The sequence below is a fragment of the Hippocampus comes genome, unplaced genomic scaffold (assembly GCF_001891065.2).
Source record: "Hippocampus comes isolate QL1 unplaced genomic scaffold, H_comes_QL1_v1.1 scaffold22, whole genome shotgun sequence".
In the NCBI taxonomy this organism is placed as follows: Eukaryota; Metazoa; Chordata; class Actinopteri; order Syngnathiformes; family Syngnathidae; genus Hippocampus; species Hippocampus comes.
Window position 1 is genome coordinate 5,989,489 of NW_017806175.1, and position 24,680 is coordinate 6,014,168.

At 45.4% G+C, this 24,680-nt stretch overlaps 1 protein-coding gene across 2 annotated transcripts in view; it reads left to right on the top strand.

Moving 5' to 3' along the window:
* scfd2 (sec1 family domain containing 2) overlaps positions 1-24,680 on the top strand; it is an 89,240-nt gene that overhangs the window by 6,558 nt on the left and 58,002 nt on the right. For both annotated transcript variants that reach the window (XM_019897034.1, XM_019897035.1), the window contains exons 4-5: positions 6,858-6,985; positions 13,707-13,882. In XM_019897034.1, coding sequence (XP_019752593.1) covers positions 6,858-6,985; positions 13,707-13,882 — 304 coding nt within the window. The remainder of the gene's footprint in view (positions 1-6,857; positions 6,986-13,706; positions 13,883-24,680) is intronic.

The following is a 24,680-nucleotide window of genomic DNA, read 5'->3' on the forward strand; positions in this document are numbered from 1 at the left end:
TGTGTGTGTGTGTGTGTGTGAGTGCATGGGTGGCCAAGGTGGGGATCTGGTTCCACGTATCTGACCGCACCCTAGTCATTAGAAAATACACGGTGGAGCTGCCATCTCCCTCAAATGTGCCTGGCATATTGCGCAGAATGAAAAACATCTATTTCTGGCCCGCGTTGGGGGACACAAGCAGGGGTGTAAAAAAAAAAAAAAAGAGGATCTGTGTTTTGAATGCGTGCCTGAAAGCGGCATGGCTTACCGAGTGACATCTGGAGGTGGAGCCGTGTTGGTGGGTTTGTGAGCGTCTCGGTGTGAGCGGTGGTTTACAGTAGCTCCAGGCAGGTGTTCTCATTGTTGGATTTCTATGTACAGTCAAACCTCAGTTTTCGAATGTCTCTGTTCTCGGCCAAATCAGTTTTCGACCAAAAATTTTGAGTTTTTTATGCCTCGGATTACGACCGAAAATCGGTTCTCGATCAAACTGAGCGCACTTGAATGCGGCACTTGACTCCTCTCGCCTTCCTTACATGAGGAAGTGACGCTTCCTCGTGTAGCGTTCCATTGTGAGCAGACATGTTCAATAAAGATTTTTTTTTTTTTTTAAGAGCGTGGTTTCGGTTTTCGAACAGCCTTCTGGAACGGATTATGGTCGAAAACCGAGGTATGACTGTATCTCTATTTTGAAAGTGGATCGGTGACTTTGTGGCTCTCCTTGCCCACATGCGAGGGCATTCTACTACATTTTCGACCTCACTCGAGTGGTGGCATATCTGAAGCTGGCTGGGACCTTAAAATGTTGGTTCGCATAAAATGAACGAGTGAAGTTGCGGCACTTGTAAGTCAAGCTACCACCGTATATAGTTTTGCGGATTTGTTTTGTTTGTTTTGCTTTTGCTTTTGTTTTGGAGTGAGATTCTTGTCATGTGGTAAACACGACATGTTGTTATCATTCCCTGAAGGTTGTTATATTCTGCACCCCCCCGGCATGATTGATGTGATTTGCCATTCCTTTGACAGAATCGCCTTCTTTTTGTGTTGCCTGTCTTACGTCTTCGTCATCAACACAGAATCAAGCAGCCGTTTTTTTTTTTCTCTCAAATTTAATTTCAACATTTTATCACAAGAATCAATCAACAGCGATGACTTCAACTTCAGATGAAACTGATATGAAATATAAAAACGCCGTATTTCTCGGTCGCAATAATGTTCCAGCTCCTCCCATGCCGAAAACGTCCACCATGCGTGAAGCCAGTGGACCACTTTTCACCTGAACAGCTTGTTCCCGTCAAGCCCGAGATAACAGAACCTTTCTTTTTTTTTTTGGCTCCGTTTGATGCTCTTTTATTGCGTTTCCACAAAAGGACACCGTGCATTTATTCAGACACATCCAGATCAAACATCCGCTTCAGATCCTCGTGCCCAACTCCTTCAAAGAGCCCACGCCGCTGTCGCCTTTCGTTTGAAATGCTAAAAAGTCTGACTCAAACTTCCTCCGTGATGCTTCGGAGAAAAGGTTCTTCTATTCACTTTCGATTACGATTCATAAATCGTTTGCGCTCCCACTCGATAACAGATTTTGAAATACAGATTTGTACAGTTCGTGAAAACACATTGCAATCGGAAAAGCGTTTTTCATTTTAAAAGACGTGAGTACATCGGTACACAAACGAATGAATGGGTCTCAATATAGCTTCGACAAGTGCATCGGAGTCTTTGGCTCTCCTTGCCCACATGTGAGGGCATGATACTACATTTTGACCAGAACTTGAGTGGCGGCAGATCAGAAAGTTGTAAATCGCTAAAAATCATGTTGACTTTGCTGCTTTGTGGTTTGTTCATATTTAATTAACTTGCATAGTTTAGGTTTGGGAGAGATTTAAAACAAAACCAAAATGTTCTTTGATAAATGTCTTTGGAGCAGCTGACACATTTATAGGACTGACAAGTTAAATTTTCATTTTTGTTTCAAATTTTCATACCCTCTCGAGTCATCAAACTTTGAGGCCAAAGCTTGACCTCAAAGTTTGATGATCACGAAAAAGCGGGTGCGAGGGTCCATTCATTCCATTCCAGTTTTATTTGGAGTCCCGTTTTCCTCCCTCGACGAACTTCCCGCTGCAGTCAAACCCCCCCCCCCCCCCCCCCCCCCCCCCCCATCCCTCCTCTACCACAACGCTCCCCCTCCATAAATCCGCTGGGTCATTTCTCTGTCGCTCTTGCCAGGACACACAGACACTCAAGGCCGGGCTTCTGCCTCTCGTCTCTCTCCCGTGACACATCTGTTGCCCAAACTTTGGAGCGCAACATCATCCGGCGCGGTCTTCTTGCTGCGCAGTCGCTTGCGTTCAAGTTGCCATCTGCGCTTATGGTTAGGTGGTGTGACGCGCGTCGGTGCAGACACGCTGCGAACCCCTTCTTGAAAAAGTGAAGGATTTAAAGCGCCGTGGTCTGAACTTTCCCAGCTGTCAACAACCGACAGGTCAACAACTGTCTGAAATGAAAAGCGATGTAAAAGCCGTGTTGTTTTTGGACGGGACTCACAACAACACATGTTCTCACTCCACTTGCGGTTCCTCCTTTTGGCTTTTGTTGGACCTTGTTTTTTGTTTTTTGTTTTTTTTTGTTGGGTTCTGTTGCCCGTTACAAGGAAAACGCCGGAAACGGAATTGTGTGTTGCAGCTGCGGCGGATCGCTCAGCCAAATGGACATTATTCTGTTCGAGCTGAGGGGGGCGGGGGGGGGGGGATGAAGGCTAATGGACCCCTAAGAGAAACTTGAATCTCGTCTCGGAGCGTGTTTAGGGATGCTGTTTATGCTGGGTGACTCACTCATGAATCATGACGTGAACTTTTCATGCACGTACAAGAGTGCGTCGTACATAAAATGGAGACAGTCCGAGTGCTCCTGATGTCGTTCAAACGCCGGAATTTGAGTGAATGTCCACCAAAGTACAACTCTGGAGTTACTTAAAACGACTGGTGCGTCCTAAAACTAAATACTTCTCAAACAATCCAGATTTTAGGTGTCCACTGTGCTCCGACCAGAAATATGAGTTATAATCTTTAGATGGCTACTGCAGTTGGTCGCGACACGAAGCCTCAGTCTGACCCGAACCCACATTCACGACCCCTCGGCAAACCATAACGAAGTTCAGCCATCAGCTGTGCTTGAGCATGGCACGGAGCCTCTCCCGAACCCCTGCGATTCCCCCCGAACAGAATTGACATTCTCGCATCGGGACGGGGACATGTATGGAATTGATCTCGGTGAGCAACGTGGCTATCTTCATTCCAAGTCAGAAAAAAAAAAAATCGAAATTGGACATAAAAATGTCAGAATGAAAATGAAAACTCCAAACATGGTCAGTCTTGAGATCCGAAATGTGAGCTGTAATTATGCACCCCAAATTGGATTTCGGACAACTTCCAACACACAACAAAAAAAAAATACTAAAATGAAGTGACACCTGGAAGTTGCAGTTTCCATCACAGAACGAAGAAGAAGCTTCCAATTACTTAACTCCCAACTTCCCGAAGTCATCACAATGTCTCGAGTGCACCTTGTCTCTTTGATTTGGCTTTTTAGTGGCATTGTTGCTCCACTATTACATCTTTGTCATTTGTCATGACCCATGTCAGGTTTTTTACGGAGACGGTTTGCTCGCATTTTTCCAAAAGCCGAACAAAATCCGAGACGACCACTCTTAGAAGTTCCTCTGTAGCAAAAGAAAATGCGCGCACGCACGCACACACACACACACACACACACACACACACACACACGAAAACAGAAACATTCTTCTATGCCTTCTCACACACTTCCAGGAACAACGCGCCCCCCGCCCCCCACCCCTTCACACTCCCCTCCTATTCCTGAGGCGCACCCCCCTCCCCCACTCATTAATGCATGCAGACAGTCATCTGTTATCTCATCACTTAAATATGCCTACTCATTCCTCCGCCTGCTTTACGTTCTATGATGTTCAGCCATCTTTGTAGCGCTCACACACACACACACACACACACACACACACACACACACACACACACACACACACACACACATACAGTCAGCTCTTAGAGGAGTGCAAGAGTGCCCCCTTAGGGTGGTTTATGGCAGTATTTTCAACCGCCCCAGCCCCCCCTCCTTCCCGAAGTGTTCCCAAGTGGAGTGTTGCTCACCTAGTTTGGGACCATTATGAACTTTGGCTCAAAGCTCCGCCTCCTCCTAACCAAATGGCCCAGCAGGGAAGGCGTCAAGGAGTGATCTGTGTGTGTGCGTGTGTGTGTGTGTGTGTGTGTGTGTGTGTCTGTGTGTGTGTGTGTGTGTGTGTGTGGGCACGGAGCCAAATGAGAACCATATTTCATCCACTTCTTTGGTCCACAGGGAACACACACACACACACACACACACACACACAACACACACACACACACACACACACACACACACTCAGATGTTTTGCAAACACGCTAGAGAAGCCGACGCACACGTACGCGTCCTCGGACACGGTTGAATCGAGGCGTAGCATTTCAAACACGTCAAACACGCAGGGTGTTCAGAATAATAATGTTCTCAAGAAATGAAACCATGTCATCGGTTTGGACTAACGTCTGGAATTCCCCACAACTTAGGCAAACGCGCTTATTGTTGGGAAATAGCTGATTTATATTTGTGTATCTTTTTTTCGCAATGACTAAACCGACTGTCGTGTTTTGGGTTGTTGTTTTTTTTTTTTTCTTTTTTTTTTGTTTTACTCGTCTGTTAAGATGGCGGTCGTCCCAGTGCGATACCCCCTCCCACCCTCCCTCCCCCCCTCCCTCCTCCTTGTCCAGCCCTGAGGTCTGGAACAGATTACATCTGATATTAAACACATGGCAGCAGTTAGAATGCACAAAAGATGACGATGACGATGAGGAGAAAAAAGAGAAAAAAAAGGCAGCACATTTGTCAACAAGCGCCCCCTCCCTCCATCTACCTCTTTGTCCGCTTCTCTCGCTGCTTGCCGCTGTCTCCGAATATTTCGTAAGAGAGACGCAAAAGCCGGGAATAGCTTTTCTGTTTATTCCCCAGACAACAAACTGTCAGTGCTGCGGGAAATCAAAGAGGAGAAATGCAATAAATATGTCACTGGCGCTTGAATTCGGTTGAACGAGACAGAGTGCCTTTTGATTTGCTCGGAGTCATTTCCGATTCATTCGGAGTTGGACCATCTGACTGACAGGTGTGTTTTTGACTCGGCTTTCACCAGTGACGACATCTATCGTGAGCCCGCGTTGATCGCGGCGGATACATTCTAGAGCCACCCGTGATAGGTGAGAATCTGCAATATAGACTGGCCATATAAAAAAATATATATATATATAATTATATATATAACATTCCCATAAACTTCCTAACTCATATGTCACCTGTTCAATCTCTCGCTCCTCCAAGTAAGAGGTCAGGTGTGCTTGCTTCGAGCAGCTTGTCACTCCCAGTTGAAACACACATATACAGGTATTTAGTCAGTGTGTGTATGTGTGTGTATGTATGTAGTATATATATTGTACATACTGTATATATGTTCAACCAAACCTTATTCTTTCGAAACAAAGAGCCTAATCTTTATGCTAAGATATGACGTATGTGAAAAAACAAGCTAACGTTGCTGCAAAATGTGGTATTATATTGAAGCCCCCCGCCTTCCCAAAAAAAAAAAACCCCGTTACATTCAGCTTTCCCTGCATATACTGTAAAAACGCTCAAACAATATGAATAACCCTTTCAGGGACAGCGGTTACCACGATGGACAGCTTGTCATGTTATCAGGTTACAGGGTTCGTGAAACGGTTAAGCATGGGAACACTGCACAGGCTTCTAGTTGCTGATGTCAGTCCGGAGACCTGTTTTTTGTGCTTCCAACATTGCAATTGTTAAGCTGACACTCAAACGTAGCATCTTTATTATTATTTTGTTACTTTTGATATCCTAAAAAAAAAAAAACGAACGTCAAATATGGCACGGGCAACGTAAGAGTTGATCATTTTCCTCGATGTTCATTGTGTTGATAGTGTTGCACGCACATGCCTTGTGCAAAGGTCCCATTAGCCAGGAGGATCAGAGTGTTCTGTAAGCGAGGAGATAAGGAGACCAGGGAGAGATGCTATCAAGAGGAGCTTTGCTCTCCGCATTCTCTGACAAACTACAACAGTATTCACATAGATGGAGAGAACGTTCCAAATGTTGAGTCAGTGTTCATTTTGCCTTTTTCCTGTGCGGGGTCCCGCAGGGGAGTTAACGCTCTCCCAACGATCAGACTGACAAGATTCATTCTCATCCGTTTTGTTCAGGCAGACTCTCTGTAAACAACAACGCATCTGTGCAGTGCGTAAAAGAGTTCTACTCTTACTTTGGCCGGTGGATTTGCCAATTTATCTGGACGTTTTAGTTTCATTTAAGATCAGAGATTTCCAAAGTTGTAGTCCAGGGTGTGCCCTGCCTCTGGTCGGCTATCATAAGCTCCGGCTCACCCTTGACCCAAGTGAAGAAAAGTGATCCAGATAATGACCGGATGGAAGTCATCGATTGTGAACAACTTGGCCAAGTGGGATCATGTAGCTGGAGAATAGCACGGGGCATAGAACCGAGCCTTGTGGGACGCCACAAATAACGGTTTATCCAATGCTTAAAGTCTCACGTCTCATCAAATCAAATCATCATTAATATTATGCAGCGAACACAAGAAAAAAAACATTTTCAAGATTTATCAAGCCGGAGCACGCATTTTGAGAACGTAAACCCGAAACCGACGTCACAATATACTCTCGGGGTTTTACAGTTTGAAAGTGAAACAAAAATGTCAACGTCACGGTTTTGTTTGCTTCCAGATCACCCGCAGCTCGCTCCCTGTGGGAGGCAATGCTCACCAGCAAGCACAAGGAAGGCGTGATGGAGGTCCGACGGCAGCTGGTGGAAGCGGCCAGCAAGGAGAAGCTGCCCATTAAGATGAGCATGGGTATGAATTTGTTCAGTCATCATTTGTTTTTCTTGTACACATCGGGGGAGCGGCTGTGCTGGATCTTAGCCCAGCTGACTTTGGAGAGTGGCGTGCTACACCCTGGACTGGTTGACAGCCAATACATATGTATTTTTTTTTTTTTTTTTGTCTTGAACAGAAGCAATCAATGAATCTGAACTACTATAAACAATATCAGATTTATCAGCCCTAATTGTTTTGGTTTAATAGGCTTGACTTGCAGTAAAACAAAGACAAGTTTGGCATTTATCGATCCACTTGAGTTAGAGTTGTTAACTGAATTCACTACATAGCATTTATTTGTATGACACGAAATTCGAAATGACTCCACAAGAGAAGGGTCGTCGCACCCTATTACTGCTCCTTAGCGCCACCTACTGAGTCCAAGTGAAATCCCACCGCTCGGACCGTGTGTTTGCACATGTGGCTGCAGAGGAAATTTGAACCATATGTTGGCGCTGTGACACGCACACACGCACATGCGCGCACACACACATACACACACACACACACACACACACACACATACACACACGTATACACACATACGCAAACTTTTGTTGTTTGTTAATGAAGCAAAGGAGGCTGAAACGAGGGATGAAAATATGTGTTTGCACGCAAAAATAATGCTATCTCACAACACAAACATCAACGCCCTACCCCCCCCCCCCACACACACACACACACAGGTCTATGACTCCCACCATGCATGTTCACCTTTCTGCAACCTTCTGACTCACATTGCATGACTGATGTTAACACACACACACACACACACACACACACACATTCAGAGTTGGTGTGAATGTTAGCATCTGGCACAAAAATTGGGCAGGCCGTCTATGGTCCCTCAGCTCCTGTAATGTGTGAGGTAAAGCATTTGAGTTCGCACAAACTTGGTGGTTTTCCATCCCCCCCCCCCCCCCCCCCCCCCCCCCCCCCCCCCCCTTTGTGCTTAAAGACGCAATTTGCGGGCCGTGTGAACATTTAACAGCGATCAATGAGGTGGCCGTCCGCAGTTGCAAGATGCACGCAAAGGCTAACCTCAGGGTGAAACTCTCCATTTAAAAGTCGATTTACGTCCGACACAAATGTCCTCTCGGGCGAGGAGCAGCATAATAACACAGGATTAACCGGTCCAGTTGCGTGGGAATTAATAAGTAGGGCCGTCTGTGTCGATAAAAGACATTTCTTTTCTGTTATTTGAAATGCTAAAACATGATCGAAAACATGATCAGAGACCACTCACCCATTTTAAATAGCACAGCCACCTTTGCAGATGCATACATGCTAATATATTTTATATTTCATTCTGTACTGTGCACAGTACATTTTTAATTTATTTTGGCGCATGCAAATACTTTTCCTACTTTCTTCCTTTCAAAATATTGCTGCCGTAAATTGCGAATTTCTCCATCATGAGACAAATAAAGGTTTTCATATCTTATCCTCTTACAAAAACAACAAAGAAAATCTGCCCCCAAAAACAACATCGAATAATGTTCACACGTGCATTTTCACAAGTCCGCTTGGACGTTTTCAAATCATAAATCATACATTTACAGCTCCAAAAAAGAAAAAAAAAAAACTTCTCGATCAGTCCACTCACTACACGGTACGCCAACATTCTCACATCCGCTACGGCCCAACTTGGCTCGTTGACGTCTCGACAGGATAACATCATCCACTGAGAGAACGGGAAAATAATCCACTTTCTCAGAGCCTCCGCTTGACCTGTCAGCTTTCTCGCTTCACAATCGGATGATGAAATTCCCTTGCTGCGCGTTCGACGTGTCTGCGCATTTTCGTGTGGATAAAGTTGTGTCCGGAAACTTATCTGGGACGGCTATATCATCGTTGCGCATATGTCCGTATCCTTTGCCGTGTGTATTATCTTGTCGATTTATTAAGGGGTGTGTGACGGCGCGCCAAAATTCACCTTTCGAGTATTTTGATCGCTCGTGGTTCGCTTCACCAAATTCAAACCATAAAAATGCTTTTTCAACAAGTACAATGGTGCTATCATTCTTAAAGCCTTGAGGAATTTTTAATAAACGCTTGTCACATGCATGTCACAAGACACTTTGGGAACTGTTTCACATTGTGGATAAAATTTTTTTTTTTTAAATGCATCCATCTCCTTTCACAATGAAAAATGTGTTTTTAATCAATCCCCAAAAAAGAAGCCAACAAAATTGTGAAGAAGTGTATCTGCGGTGCCCTCTTTCAGCCTGTGATCGCCAATCACACATTTTACAGCGTCAAAGGGGCCTCAAGAGGCGAGCGCGCATTAAAATGTCCTCGGCTTCTCCACTCTCAGGGCCTGTAAATAAAATCCGATCGCTTGTTCCCGGTGTCCCCCTTTCACGGAGAGTTACTTATGAGGCTGTCCGGCCGCTGAGGTGGGCCACAACTCACCCCCCCACCCCGAATGCGACATCCGACATCACTTAGCCTCAAACCCACCCCCCGCTCACCTACAGTCGTCTTCAAGTAGCCCGACTAAATCATCGCTTGCCCTCCTGCCCTTTTTTGCATCCCTCAAGACTTTCATCGTCGGTTCGGCCTCACTCGCTCTTTCGGCACATCCAGCTGCTCGGTTTATTTATAGCGCAATACAGTGAACCCTCGTTCATCGCAGGGGAGGGGTGGGGGGGGGTGTTACGTTCCAAAAAGAACCCCAAGATAGGTGAAATCGTCAGTCTAACTGCGTCACGGCTCTGAGAGGTTTTCTTTCTAGTTCACTGTACTGCACTTCCCGCGACCCAAGTGAGGATAAAGTGGTTTGGAAAATGAATGAATGAATGAATGTCCTGCACTTTCAGCTGTACGGGACAAACCGTCAAACACATGATACAGAACGAGAACACTGCTGTGGGCCACAGCTCACGCCCAGGCACTCTCACAGAGACTAACTGGCCAACGCGAGTCCACTTACTAGGCCACGCCTTGTAAAGGCACACATCCAACATGCAGACACCGACGGGTATGTACAGTAATTTCGCTTGATTAAAGAGGTTTGGGTTTTTTCCCCTTTTGATTCTATCATTAAGAGTTAATGGTGAAATCAGTTGAGGCCAATCGCTGACAGTTTGAGAATCTGCTTATGAATTCTGGTGTCCATATCGAATTGTGAATTTAAAAAAAACAACAACAAAAAAAAAACACAACAACAAAAAAAAAAAACACCACACATTTGTAAGAATGAAGTAACCTGTAAAGTGGTGCATTCAGAAACAAGTAACCTTAAATTCGGATTATTTATTTATTTATTTCGAAACGCCGAGCCTTTGTCCGGACGATTTTGTTATTTCTGAAGTCCCGTATCGCGGCAGTTAACTCGCCTCACTTCAAATCATGGCAGCATTTTGGTCGATTCTTCAAAAAAGAGGCCTGTAGCCATTCAATGCTACTCCCACATAGAGTTTAGTATCAAACTAAACATCAAACAAAGAGAATTACAGTACATGTGTACACTCTGCCAACACAGAATGGTAAATTGCCCAGACGGGCTAACGAATAGCATATATGTTATGATATTTTTTTTAAAGTACACTATGATAGTGTACAATTTTTTGCCATAAAAAAATAAATTCGTCAGCTAGTCGATGAAGTGCTGCCTCCAGGAGTGAAAACACAATTTATGCTTTTACTCTCTGTCGTAAAGAAACAGTGATCAGTTAAGAAAATAACGCATAATATGTCTGTGGCGCTGTCGGTCCTTGCAAAGGGGGAATGCAGGACGTGTGTATTTGCTGGTCGGGTGTTCTCGTCAGTTCATATCTCATGTGGCCAATTGAAACACCGAGTGACGCCAAGTGTGAACTCACTTGTGATCAGATCACTTCGTGCACGGTCTTCCACGGAGTCCCACTTTCCCCACTTTTGTTTTTCTAAAACCTCGACACGTTTTTGGAGAGTCGTCCTCGGAATGGCTCGCGTTAAACGTTCATTAGCATAGATAAGAGCGACGACGGTTCAATCCCATCCCCGTTCTTTGATAACAAGTACAGCCTTTTTGTGCACGTGGGCCGGGGAGCCTTAAAAGTCTGATTCCCTTCGACACAAACAGCGAACCATTTTAGGCGGCCATTAGCCGGCCGAGTTTAGCTTGGCCCTGGCACTGGATGCGTTTCTGCGCTTGAATTATGGTTGGCACGTCAAGGCCGGTGAAGCTGAGAGGTTTACGCTGCCAGGAGGTTTTTTTTTTTTCTTTTTACAGTGGGATATCTTCACAATAGAGCTTTTCAGGCTCTCACACTGAAGCTTATTATGTGAAAATGCTTTAATTTCAGCACGAAACGCGACCTTACCTTTTGTAGACGGTCGTATTTGGCTTCAAAACATTACAGATTCTTTCATTGGAAAAGTGTCTTGTCGGTTTGCGTTAACAGAGTTTAGCTTTGTAATCATGCTCCCTTTTTAATTCCGGGAAATTTAAGTATCGTCTCTTCTTTCTTTGATAACAAGAACAGACTTTTTGCGCACGTGGGCCGGGGAGACTTAAAAGTATGATTCCCTTCGACACACACAGCGAACCATTTTAGGCGGCCATTAGCCGGCCGAGTTTAGCTTGGCCCTGGCACTGGATGCGTTTCTGCGCTTGAATTATGGTTTGCCCGTCAAGGCCGGTGAAGCTGAGAGGTTTACGCTGCCAGGAGTTTTTTTTTTTTTCTTTTTACAGTGGGATATCTTCACAATAGAGCTTTTCAGGCTCTCGCACTGAAGCTTATTATGTGAAAATACTTTAATTTCAGCACGAAACATGACCTTACCTTTTGTAGACGGTCGTATTTGGCTTCAAAACATTACAGATTCTTTCATTGGAAAAGTGTCTTGTCGGTTTGCGTTAACAGAGTTTAGCTTTGTAATCATGCTCCCTTTTTAATTCCGGGAAATTTAAGTATCGTCTCTTTCACATGTAATCCAAAGTGTCAGGTCTTCCGGGTTCCTACAGGCGCTTAGCATTTTTCCAAAATGCCCGCTACAAACCGCTAACTGAATTGTTGCAGTTGTTGGAAATCTCCCGATGAACGCATGGATATGCGATTGCAGCTACAAGACGTTTCACTTCAGCGTACTTCCTTGATGCCATTCATATTGCTTTCCCATCAAGACAGTGCTTTGGTGGCCCTCTTAGAGCGTTCCATTAAAAAAAAAAAAAAAAACATGAATGCAATGCTCCCTCGCTACTTCGCACCTTGTTTTCGTTGCTGTTTTGTTTGACAAAAACAGAGACCGTGAACATTCGAGCTCGCTGGAGCCAAAATACGAGTTCTCCCATCGTGCGTGCGTTTGGAAATATGCTCCAATTGAACTGCTTCAAGCGGCCCGGTGGTCCATTGGTCGACCTCACAGTACAGAGGTACCAGGTTCAATTCCTGTGTGGAGTTTGCATGTTCTCCCATCGTGCCTGCGTGGGTTTTCTCCGGGTACTCCGGTTTTCTCCCACATTCCAAAAACATGCATGGCAGGCTGATTGAACACTCTAAATTGTCCCTAGGTGTGAGTGTGAGCGCCCAAAAATGGGATGCTGGAGCCCAATGTGTCAGGCACTGCAAGGAAACAGTTGAAGCACGAGCTGCTGATTACGGGCTCCATGCAAAAAATAATGTGAGCGATGTGACGTCGACCTCCCGCGGCACACGACGATGACAAAACGTCCGCTTGATTAACTACGTCAAAATTTTCCTTTATAGTTTAAAATGGCTCTTCACCGGTGTCACGTTATAGCCAAAGTGCAACGTGATTTCCGCAGTTGTTCTTCTTGTTCATTGTCTTTGTCGTCGTCATCATCATCTTCATCTTCCTTGTCTCCTGAATGAAGACAAAGAACTTCCATTAAAAGTACTCACACAGTTTGCAGTGCTGGCATTCATTCTTCATTTTGTACTTATAAGTTAAAACTGTAACAAGTATTAGAAGGGTGGAAACCATTTGGGGGTTTCATAGTGGCTTAATAGGAGGATGAATTGGAAAAAAAAAAACGTCAACCTTGACTTCGCAGGGATTCATGTATCGCCGGGTGTCATCCAACATATCACCAGTGAAAAGAGAGGGAACACAATACTGTTGATCAATTAGTGACCCGAGAACCACGAGTAAATGAGGGATTTCTGCATACGGGCAAAAAGACCAAATGTCCTGGTGGCCAATGAGTTGTGTGAACTCTGAAAATTATTCCGCATTCTGGACGCTTCCCGTCCGTGTGTCCTGCTGCTGCTCGAGTCATGTGTTTGGCTCCGCTAAAGAAAACACTGGCCGTCCGAGTCCAACAGGAAATACTCCCACATCTGGTGCTGGTTCAGAGCATCAACATGAAAACGTGGTCGTTACGGGGGAGTTAAATGCGTGCCCCTCGTCCCCGTACCTCGAGGCCCAAACGTCCATCCCCTTGGTGTTGCTCTTCCCGCGTGTCTTCACGGGGCTCTCTGTAAATAATCGCAAATCAGCTCGGCTTCACACGTATTAGTCACCCTCTTATTAGTCCACCTCGGCATCGTGTTGAATCACTTGTGCGCAGGGTGCCGCTCTCCCCCTTTTGTCTATTTTTACTGTTACCGCATGCCGCCGTTCCCATCAGGATGCATTACCCCGATTTGTGTGTCCGCTCCGCCCCTTTGTTTATTTTCAAGACACAACGTTGCAGATGATGTACACGTTGTGGCCATAACGGCGTCTTCTCCCTTCGCCTCCCTAGGCCGCGTGACCCCCGAGCAGCTGTGCTCCTATGCGCGGCCGTTCCGAGGCGACGCGGGGGCGCTAGAGACTCACTGCGGGGTGCTCCAGCTGGGCCTGGCCACGGCGCAGACTCTCCGTCACCCCCTGTTACCCCGCTGGGACGCATGCCTGGCCTTTGAGAGGCTGCTGCTGCAGGTCAGTTAATGCTCGCACCGGGACAATAAAACCATACAGTGGACCATGTTTTCCTTCGGCGGGGATACATTCCATAACACCTCAAATTTTACTCCTGCCACATGCTTTCAACACACTTGAACTGATTAATTAAACATGCGCTATTCAACGTCGGCTAGCTTAAGGCTAACATATAGCATGAAATTCCCCCCAAAAAAACTCTCACCAAAATTAGCATAAATGTTACATGAATTGTAAATCGCTAATGTAGCACACACAGGGCAGCAAATACTACAGCGCAATGTATGTTCAACCAAACCTTATCATTTCCTCACATCAAAAGTCCACCATCTTCAAGCTTGCAGAGATTACTAATCGTCATAGACAAGCTAACTGAAATTAGCATACTGTACATGTTATCATTATATTGACTGAGAAAAACCTGCTACATTAAAACACCGATCAGCAACAAAAATGTTCAACCAAACTAGATATTTTCGTCTAACGAAGGCGATGTAGCTTAATGCTAACATAATAACGCAACACACAGAGCAGCAACACATTGAGAATTAAACATTGTATATTTAAAACACCAAAATGTACAACCAAACCAGTTTCCCGGCGCTACGACTACAGAGCCGCCATTAGCCATCAAAAAATTGGAATTAACGTTTGCAATTAGCCATTCACACCTTTTTCCTTCGGCCAATATTTAGTTTGCCTGGGACTGCGCAGGTAAGTGGGTGTCTGTGGTTTTGTTCGCCGGTGGCTAACATGTTTTTGAACTGACAGAGTGGGTGGGAGAGGAAAAAAAATGCAGATTCCTCTCTTGGTCAACAAGTTTGTTTGGAGGGAAAATATTCACATCCAGTAAATGTTGCTGGAAGGGAAAACTGTCCGATGATATTTAGAGGGTGAAGGCGTACTCATGTCATGTTATGACGTGAACCGAATCGTCCTGAAACATCTTCTCCTTTGTCTCGTCTCACTTTTTCTCAAAGCAGAGCAGGGCTGAGGAGCATTCGGCCCGACTTAATCAAAGTAAATCATGGAAAATATCGAAAGGCCTGGTGCCAAAAGTCAAAATTTGAAAACATGCTCATCAAAACCTCCTGCTCCCCAGCTACGGGCGGTCGCTGTTTTATTAAAACGAGAAGGAAGACTCCATGGCTTAAAGTTCCAGCGTCCATTAACTCCGTGGCTCCACTTTGATCCTCTCTCCCACGGCTGACCGCCTGCACTACCTGAGTTTCAACTTTCTCAGCCCAAGTGCCACGCTAGAACATTTTAGCCGGTTAGCCGTCGGCCGTGCTTTGCCAATCCAATCTCACGATGCGAGAAGTTGATCTTGGCCTCCCTTTTATTGAGGCATTACAGGTAATGAGTTGTGTGCGCTGCGGTTTTAAGGGGCGTAGGCGGATTAATTGCGCGACAAAATTCCTTTCGGCCCGCCGTGGCGGTCGACGTGTTTGAAATTCGGACCGCTGCGGGCGCGACCGTCGCCTTTGGGATAGCGGGGGTTGTTTCCAGCCCGCCCCAGCTGTGCTGTGGGCCGCATAGCGGGCACGTCAGGCCACTGAGGCGAAGGGCCACCGAGTTCAGCGCTTGGCTTTGAGTTGACACCGTCTTCTCTTTTGCAAATATGCTCCAATATGTTGCAAAACATGAAGCGGGAGCTAAATTTGGAAATTGTGAGTCAAATACAGTGAATCCCCCGGTTTGTCGTGATACGTTCCAGAGCCGTCCACAACAGATGAAAATCGGCAAAAAAAAAAAAAACCACAGACAGTATTAAAAACATTCTTTGAAATTGTTTTGCCCCTCCTATACCCTTTATGTGCATTTAAACGTATTAAAACACACTTGCTCAATATTCTTTAGCGCCCCAAACTGTGAAGAAATGGGAGATTATCGTACGACATCATTTTGAGGAAATGTAAAGAAGACACTTCTCTCAACACATCTCTACAATATTTTTTTAAACACCAAAATGTTCTCCCAGGCCATGTCATTGCTCACTAAAGCCCACAATATAATACGAAACATTTTAAACGGGCAGTCAGAAATTAGCATCGACGCTGCTGCAAAAACCTACAACTGCTCCTTTAGCATACACGGAGCAGCAACACATACAAACAGACGATACTACATTACTCAAATATATGATCAATTATTGTCTCTGATATTGCGAATAAGGTGGTACGACACTCTAAATTCAAACTTGGCTGGTTAATGTTAAAAAGCCGTTAAAAAAAACAATTGTAACAAGCAGTTGTAGCAAGGGTGTAAACGCAGAACTGGGAGCTAGCCGGGGGAATACCGAAGGCGCAATCCAAAGGTCCATTTTCAAAACTGCGTAGTGAATGAACGTCAATAGATTTTGGCGGTTTTTTTTGACTTGGCGGAATTCTGAAGAATCGAGGAAGGCCGTGAAATGGGAAGTGACTTCATCGCGGTTACGTTCTGTAAGTAGGTGCGTAGATGCTTGACTGATCCCGTGTACCGCACTTTGTATGCAGTGGTGGTTGTTTTCAAGTGCTCTACAAGTACGGTTGAGTCGGACATTGATTGCTATATCAGCTCCATCTAGTGGTACGTGAAAGAATCACTGCCCAAGCACAGTTCAGTTGTATTTAACTTTTTTAGAATTACAAGTGCATTATCTCTTTCCGAACTGTTTCGTTTTGAACATTTATTATGGTGCAATATTTATTTAACATTCAATTATTATTATTATTATTTTTTTATCCTTTGTTGAAGCGCAGTGTTTATGTTCAAACACTGGAGAATTTTTCAACGGCTGCCAATGGACTGCACTCAGCTTCTTCAGGTCGTATTTGGTGTCAAAATATTGAGAACCGATGGAGTAGGAAAATCTGTTTACCATTTCAGTCGCATTGATGCTTTGCTCAAAATGCCAACCATATATTCCTCGCAATTTTGAGCAGGTTAAAACCGACCTGGGCACTTTTTAACCCTTTCATGCACCGGTAATGATAACCTGTAACCTGATAACACGATAAGCCGTCGACCGTAGTGACCGCTGTCCCTGAAGGGGTTAAGTCATTGGCACCTTGGTGGGTCTTTCTGCCGTGAGGTCATAAGCAGTGATTCCAGAGTGCTGGCTTAATGTGAGTGTTTATTGTGGCCGGATTTATGACCCGCCGGTTCATGGCCGCAGCTCTTCGAGCAGGCCGCCTCGTACCGACGGCCTCCTCTGGTGGACTGCCATGAGACGAGGGCATGGTGTGAAAGGCTGGAATTTAGGAGGGCGGGTGGATGCGGGACATGGGTGGCACTGCCGTTCGGGTGAAACTCAACAGACGCCCTCTTTCTCCCTTTCCCGGCACGGCGCAGGGCACGCGAAACCGAGCTTCCCGTCAACGTTCCGTGCGCCCGGAGCGCACCAAGCTAAACAGGCGCTACCGCAACGAGCCACCCATAGAGCGCAGACTGGCGGTCCATGTTGACACTTCATAATTTTCACGTGTGTGTGTGTGTGTGTGTGTGTGTGTGTGTGTGTGTGTGTGTGTGTGTGTGTGTGTGTGTGTGAGTGTGTGTGTGTGTGTGTGTATTTTAGTAGACTTTGTTCAGTTGTCTGTGCTTTACCTGAATATTTATTTTTCTGATGACCATTTCCTTTTACTCCTTACATTTCAAAAGGGATATCTGTACTTTCTACTTCTTATTTTGTCAAAATAAGCTCATTATTTTTTTTCATCTGGTGCGCAACACAATGTAAAAAAAAAAAAGATAAATAGTTGGTTGGTAGAGTGAAGCGTGATGGAAATACTTATTGATTGAGCTCTTGGGGTGTCAGAAAGCTGAAAAAACAGGTCAGTCTAATCTGAAAAACACATCCAGGTAGGGTGTATTTGTTCAGTTGTTGTCATTTGCTGATTTAGCATTTTTTGTTATTGTTTGTTTTTGCTCATGCAGATCTTGTCACTTTTTGCAGTGCACGGTTGGTTTTAAGTCCTGTCACAATTTAGCTTGTAGCAAAGTTGTGTTGAGCATTTTTTTCTCAGTTCAACTCTATGCGAAGTAATAACTTTCAAATGGGGTGTTAGCAATAATTGACGAGTAGTATTCACTTTGGATTTTTACTTGAATATTCAGGTTTTTCTTACTTCTACTTTTAGCAGTCTTTTTTTTTAACACACAGCATCTGAATTTATACTCAAAGTCCCTGTAATAGGTCAATGTCAAGGTCAAGTACGTGGCTAGGCAAAGTAGCATCCATTTTTCGGGTCGAAGTATTTGAATGACAGTTGACGGGTGAGCACGGCGTGGTTTCAGTGCATTCAATGGACACTTTTTTTTTTTTTTTTTTTTTTTTTTAGTAAGTCAAATTTAGAAGGCATTTATTTTTGCCTTACAAAAACTAGTAGAGTACTTTTGGCACTTCTAGTGCGTGTGTGCGCGTGTGTGTGAGTGTGTCGCCGAACGCTGCACTGACGACAGGCGTGCGGCAGAGACGAGCTCACCTCTAACCCCGCGGCCGCTTGCCTCGCTCTGCTGGGATTAGAAAGAGTGGGAGGGGGGGGGGCATGCCTCTGCAAACATTCAAGCCCAAGAGTTTTGAGCGGTCACTGTGCTGCACAGATGCGAAGACTGCAACAGGCCCCCGTGTCGCCTCGTCTCCCTTGGGGTCGCGCTAACCGCCCGCCTGGCTCTTATCGGCCTGTCTTGTGTTTGACATGAAATGTTGTGTATATACACGCCAAAACTGAGCACGAGAAAACAGCCTCTGCGACTGCAGCCTTCGCCTTATCTTTGGGTGTGTTTAAGCGAAAAGGACCAAGAATGTTTTTTTTCTTTTCCCTGAGTTTTTCAAAAATGTCCTTTTTTAATACAGGCCTGCAAAAAAAAAAAAAACACAGAGAAGGCTGCAATGTGCATGCCAGAACAGTAGTCTGCGATGTCACCAATTGGTGAAACCGTCATTTAAATAGCTTTTGTCGACGTGTAGACGTGCTTTCTCAAATAGATGCTTACACGTGGACACGAAATGAATTGCCGAGCCATATTTCAACCCAGTTGCTAACTGAAACAGCAGCGCCAACTTGCGTAGCAGCCTTGCTGATGTGCTCACCCCCCAGTTGTCAAACTCAAGGCCCGGGGGCCAGATCCGGCCCGCAACATCATTTTATGTGGCCCCCCGAAAGAAAATCACGTGTCAACTTGCATGATCCTTGCTAAAAAATGGACCGAAATGTCAAATTGTCAACCGTAATAAATGACGTTGAGATTTTGCAATAATTTTGTTCCCCCATAATGCGATAATGCGATGAAACATTTTTGCGGTTTCACTGTCATAACGGCCGAGGGAAGACGTAACTCAAAAGTGGCCCACGCCAAAATTGAGTTTGATACCCTGTGCTAACCAGTCGACCACCGTATCGCCTTTATTCAGATTTTATTTATCCTCTTTGAAGAGCAACTCATACTGCTGCGGCTTACGAAGGAGCTGAAAGCTCCGTGTGCAATATATCTCTCCGTATTATACTGCCCCCAGGTGCCCAAGGCGCTCACATCGACTCACTACTCCTTTTTTTTTTTTTTTTTAAGCACAAACATGGGACCACTATGAAGCATTTTAGCAACGTGTCAATTTATGCCTCTGCGGAATGGCCAGACCCTTCACCTTTATCCTTTGCCCCCTTCTCTCCTGCACGCACGTTGACCTGTAAAAGTCACGCTCGCATACGTCCAGCAGCCATCGCGACTGACAATAAAGCCCGTGTCACTGCCCTGTTATTTCAAGATTTACGAGGTCGCGCCTATCCTCCAGAATGCTTTGCGTCCGCTCGCATATGAAGCATCTGGATCGCATAATTCCGACGGGTGATGCAGGAAACTGTTGATATTGGTCCAAAGTTGACTTTCATCTTATCTGAATGGAATGCCACAAGACAAGTCATGGGGGGGTGTTCTGGAAAAGTCTTTTCCCCCTCAGGGTTCGGAGTCTGTCCCCCCTAGCCCAGACATTCCCTGGTCTTTGCCATCTCGGTAGTGTCTCCCCCCCTCCCCATGGAAGATGGAGACTGCTGGGCATTGGGACAAAGGGGTGCAAATGACTGCAGGGCCCGAGTTGTCCAGCGTTGACCTCCTCCAGTCGCCCCACTGTTTAACAGTTCCAGAACCAGGACCAACTGTCTCCCCCGTCCCTCCACATTTCTTACATCTTGTTTTTATTCCCTTGTTAGGCCCCCAAGCAACACTGTCCTGCGCCCAAAAAGCCAAAAAGGTTAAAACCATGTCAATGACTTTGCTGTCTCGTCCTATTGTGGCCCGATGAGCTGTTCCAAATCATTTGTTTCATTGAAGCTTTCAGGACTGTGGTTAACTGGTGACCAGTTTGGGGCATGGGGGGTCAATTTGGATATGCCGGGGATGGGTGAGTTGAATAATGGAGGGGTCCACAATGTTTCATCATTGCTACTTGGGTTGCACTTCCTACACTGATGTATGACAAAAAAGCTTTAAGGACTGTGGTTAACTGGTGACCAGTTTGGGGCATGGGGGGTCAATTTGGATATGCCGGGGATGGGTGAGTTGAATAATGGAGGGGTCCACAATGTTTCATCATTGCTACTTAGGTTGCACTTCCTACACTGATGTATGACAAAAATTGCGATTTTTTAAATGTGGACGAAATATGCGCATGCAGCCGACACAGCTTCCCCACAGACATTTTTTATCAGAAACGGGGTGCAAACAAAAGATGTAAAAAGTGAAGTACTCGGTTGTTTAATTTCACACTTGATGGGTGGGCAGGCACTCCCGAGATTAATTGTCTACCAGTCATTAAAAACACCATTTTCTCTAATGTCTCCCACTGAAATTTGGAAAAGTCTCGTATCATTTTTGCGTGTCCTTTGTCGTCTTTACACCGCATTGCAGCAACCGTTGCTTATCCAACCATCTGTGTTTGAAGCAACCCTCCCTTATAAAGTGGGGGGGGGTGGGGGGGTGCATTATCAAGCGAGCGTCTTCCTTCCTGTGTTTGGCCAGAGATGATCACATTTGATGCAGTTCACTCCCCAGGAAGACCCCCGGAATAGCACCCCCCCCCACCCAAATCTGAAATCCCTCCACCACACACCCTCTCATCCAGGGTACCTTGAGACGGCTGTGTTTACATTGTTTCAGCGCAGCTCAGGCCTAATGTACTATCTGTTTAATAGGCGGAGAGACGGCTGTTTATATAGGGGGGAACCTTTTTAACAGAGGTGATGGAGTGGTGGGCCCGGGGGCCGCAACACAAACTCATCTCACTTCCTGTTATCATTACCTTGCTCGCTCCGCTCTCCGTATTACTTATCCCTAATCGCCTCGCCATCCTGCCCGCCAGTCGTTCGCACTTGTTTTCTTTCCGCGTCCCTCGGTAAAAATCAATGAGCGCGGGAATCAATCGACCCGTTTCGTATTAAACCCCCTTTGCCGCTCGGTTGTCAGTCGCACGCACTTGCATTTTAATTGTTCCCGCTAATCGTCTTTCTGCTAAATGTCACCCATGTCCCGACTCACTGAATTGAAACCGTGCGGGAATTGCTTTGGTTTTAATAGCTGTTGACCCGAGTTAGAGCTTTGCGAAAAGGCAGGAGAAGTTAAATTGGATGCCACCGTGCCCTTAAGCAGCACTCCCCCCACCCCCTTTCCCCTTTCTGCATTGTTATGTCTCAAGTTGCAAATGTGCATTCTATTTTGTGGTGACTGCGGAGGCAACGCTCTTTATGGCATTTTCAAATAGAATCAAATAAGCTTTTTATTATGTTAGGTTCCGAGTCAGTCTGAGCGGTATAGAAAATGGATGGTTGGAGGAAAATCCGTTTTTGCGGCAGTAAGGCGGACATCACGCAATCGGATGATATCCAAAAATCTCACTGTACAGTCACATACTGTACAGGAGCTTGGTAGTTTCTCGGGGGCAATTGAACAGCAGCAATTGTGTGTACTGTAGCGTTACAAAAAAAAAAAATAATAATAAAAGCATCATAAAGTAGTCTCCAAGCAGTTGAGATTGAAACGGATCACAGCAGTCCTATACATGACATTATTTACATGACGTACGCAAAGTGAACATCAGCAGCAACAATAGTGGGCAGCGACGTATGCTGCAAACTCTTTACAGTACGTGTCAATAAATAATCGACATACTAGTTAAATGTAACTGGAAACACTGTTCTACGCGTATGATCTACGCCGATGTAAGTAAAATTTGCAATAGTAGTCAGCAGCATTGTAAGTCGCCAACAGTTTTACTGCATGGACCAATTTTAAGTCGACATCTAAGCAGTTGAGAATGAAATCCAACTGGACACACTCGACTATGTATGATATTTGCAAAAAAATACAAACATGCGGCAACAATAGTCAGCAGCATTGTGCATCGCATCGAACTGTACATGTATGTCTGTATCCTGCAGACGCAGTTGAGAAGGAAATAAGCACATACGATATTCCAATGTAAACAAAAGCAGCAAAAATAGTCAGCAGGATTGTCCTATTGTCTCACCAAACTAGACATAACAATAAGCGCTGGCCATCGCGCTGGAAATACTCTACTGTGCATTTGATATACTGTACTGTATGTCGAATGAAAACAAAAGCAGCGAGAATAGTCGGCACCATTAAGCACACCCACATCAACAAGAAATGGAGTATGTCTTTGGCATCGTGGTTTTTTGTTTTTCTTTTTTCCCTTTCGCCCCCCCCCCCAAAGCCACACTGAGCGCTACTTGTATGAGGTGGTCCCAGCAGCATCTCAGAAGAGGGTCTCTCAGAGCCCTCCGCCCCGAGTGAATCGGGTCAGTGTGGTCTGCTGCCTTGGTCTGGTGGCGTCAGGCTCCATTTGAGCTTGAACCAAGAAGACGCCACAGACTACTGGGGGGGATAGAAAAATCCCACAGTGCCGTGCATTCACCCCATAGAAGAGGCTTGGTTGCGAGAAACCCTGCGCCCCGAACAGTAGTGGCCAGTCGACCACTTCTAATTGGCACCTTCGACATATCCGATTAATGAGTTTCATTCATGTTTTTTTGACTAAGCTTGTAACTCAATTTAACTGTACGTCCAATGAATTTTACCCCATCGAAATGAATTGAAATGTGATTATTCCGTTGCCAATCACTAGGACCCAACCACAGGATTTTTTTTTTCTTCAGTTTGATGCAGATTTCGATAGATGGCTGAGGAAAAATTATTTTAATTTGACAACACAGAATGAAAGCAACAAAAATCAGCAGATGTCGACCTCACAGTGTAGAGGTCGTGGGTTGAATCCCGGCTGCGGTTTTCCCGTGCTCGAGTTTGCATGTTCTCACCATGCCTGCGTGGGTTTTCTCCGGGTACTCCGGTTTCCTCCCACATTCCAAAAAACATGCATGGCAGGCTGATTGAACACTCCAAATTCTCCCTAGGTGTGAGTGTGGGCGCGAATGGTCGTTCGTCTCTGTGTGCGCTGCGATTGGCTGGCAACCGGTTCAGGGTGTCCCCTGCAGTGTATTTGGCTTTTACAACCAGTAAACCTAACGCACCTCTCAACAGTTGGCACTCACACTTGTAACTGAGTCGCACTTGCTCCACACACTTGTCCTGACTGCCGCTGCTCGCCTTCTTCGCACCGATAACCGCATACCCCATCACTCAAAGGACAAGGTAGCCATGTACCTGAGTTTCCACTCTATTCAATTTTGAGGGGACAATGAGACCCCTACACAGCTTCGCGTGTGAAGCCGTGCGTGCGTACATGCGTTCATCCTTTTAATGTGCTTACTCTGCTAACAGGGGGGTTCAGCTTCCTGTTGTCACAAACCAGCCCTCTGTCCTCCGCTCCCTCAGCCAAAAAGCTCCACCTCGGGACAGATTAACTATCAGCTCATTTGTCACTACCTGCTGAGCACAGGCCGGCAAAGGTCAGCCGACCGTAGCGTGTGCGTCTTTGTGTCCCATCTGAAATGGAGACAGCAGCATTCCAACACCTATGACTGTCTCTTTTTGTTAGATTAGATAATGATACAGGCACATTTAGGCCCAGGGAAACGGTTGGGGGGGGGGTGCTCTGACAGTGGAACTCGATCAATTTTTATGTTATAGCAAGAAAATTGGGTCTTTCAATATGAACATTTTTAACCTAAGTTACAGCAACAGCGCCGATCTCAAAAGTATACAAATAACAGAGGTCCCGCATCCCTACAAGAACCGTGGACAGTTCGTTTAAAGCAGGGGTGTCAAACTCATTTTTTGTCACGCGCCACATTGTAGTCACGGTTTGCCTGAGAGAGCCGTTACGATTGTGGATTTTGTGAAACCATATACATGTTTGAACACCTCCACATATTACATACACAGCGAGCAACAACTTGATGGGTAGCTAGTTTTAAAATCATAAGTCAAGAATAATGGCTTGTTCAAACATATGGATTACATATGACAATTAAAAATTTTGCTTCAGACTTTAGCAAGCATCACGGAAGTTGATATGCTTGATTTGCTTTCACGGGAAGGGGCCAGATCTGGCCCCCAGGCCTTGACTTTGACACCCGTGGTTTAAAGTCAATGAGGAGTTCCTCAAATGTGTGTCCTCTCAAAGGACGGACCCGATTTAAAGCCGTCAATATTGTTGCAAAACGAATGTGGCTTGGCTTGGTTTTGACCATTTGTTTTCAGCGGTCATGTTTCCAAGAAAAATTGTCCATGGAAAGGCTCAAGTATGTCGAGTACTAAAACAATGCTCTCTTAGACCACCATCAGCCCCCATTGATTGACGGCTACACGTCAGTTCAAGCTTGGCCAAGTGATGACTGTTCCTCTG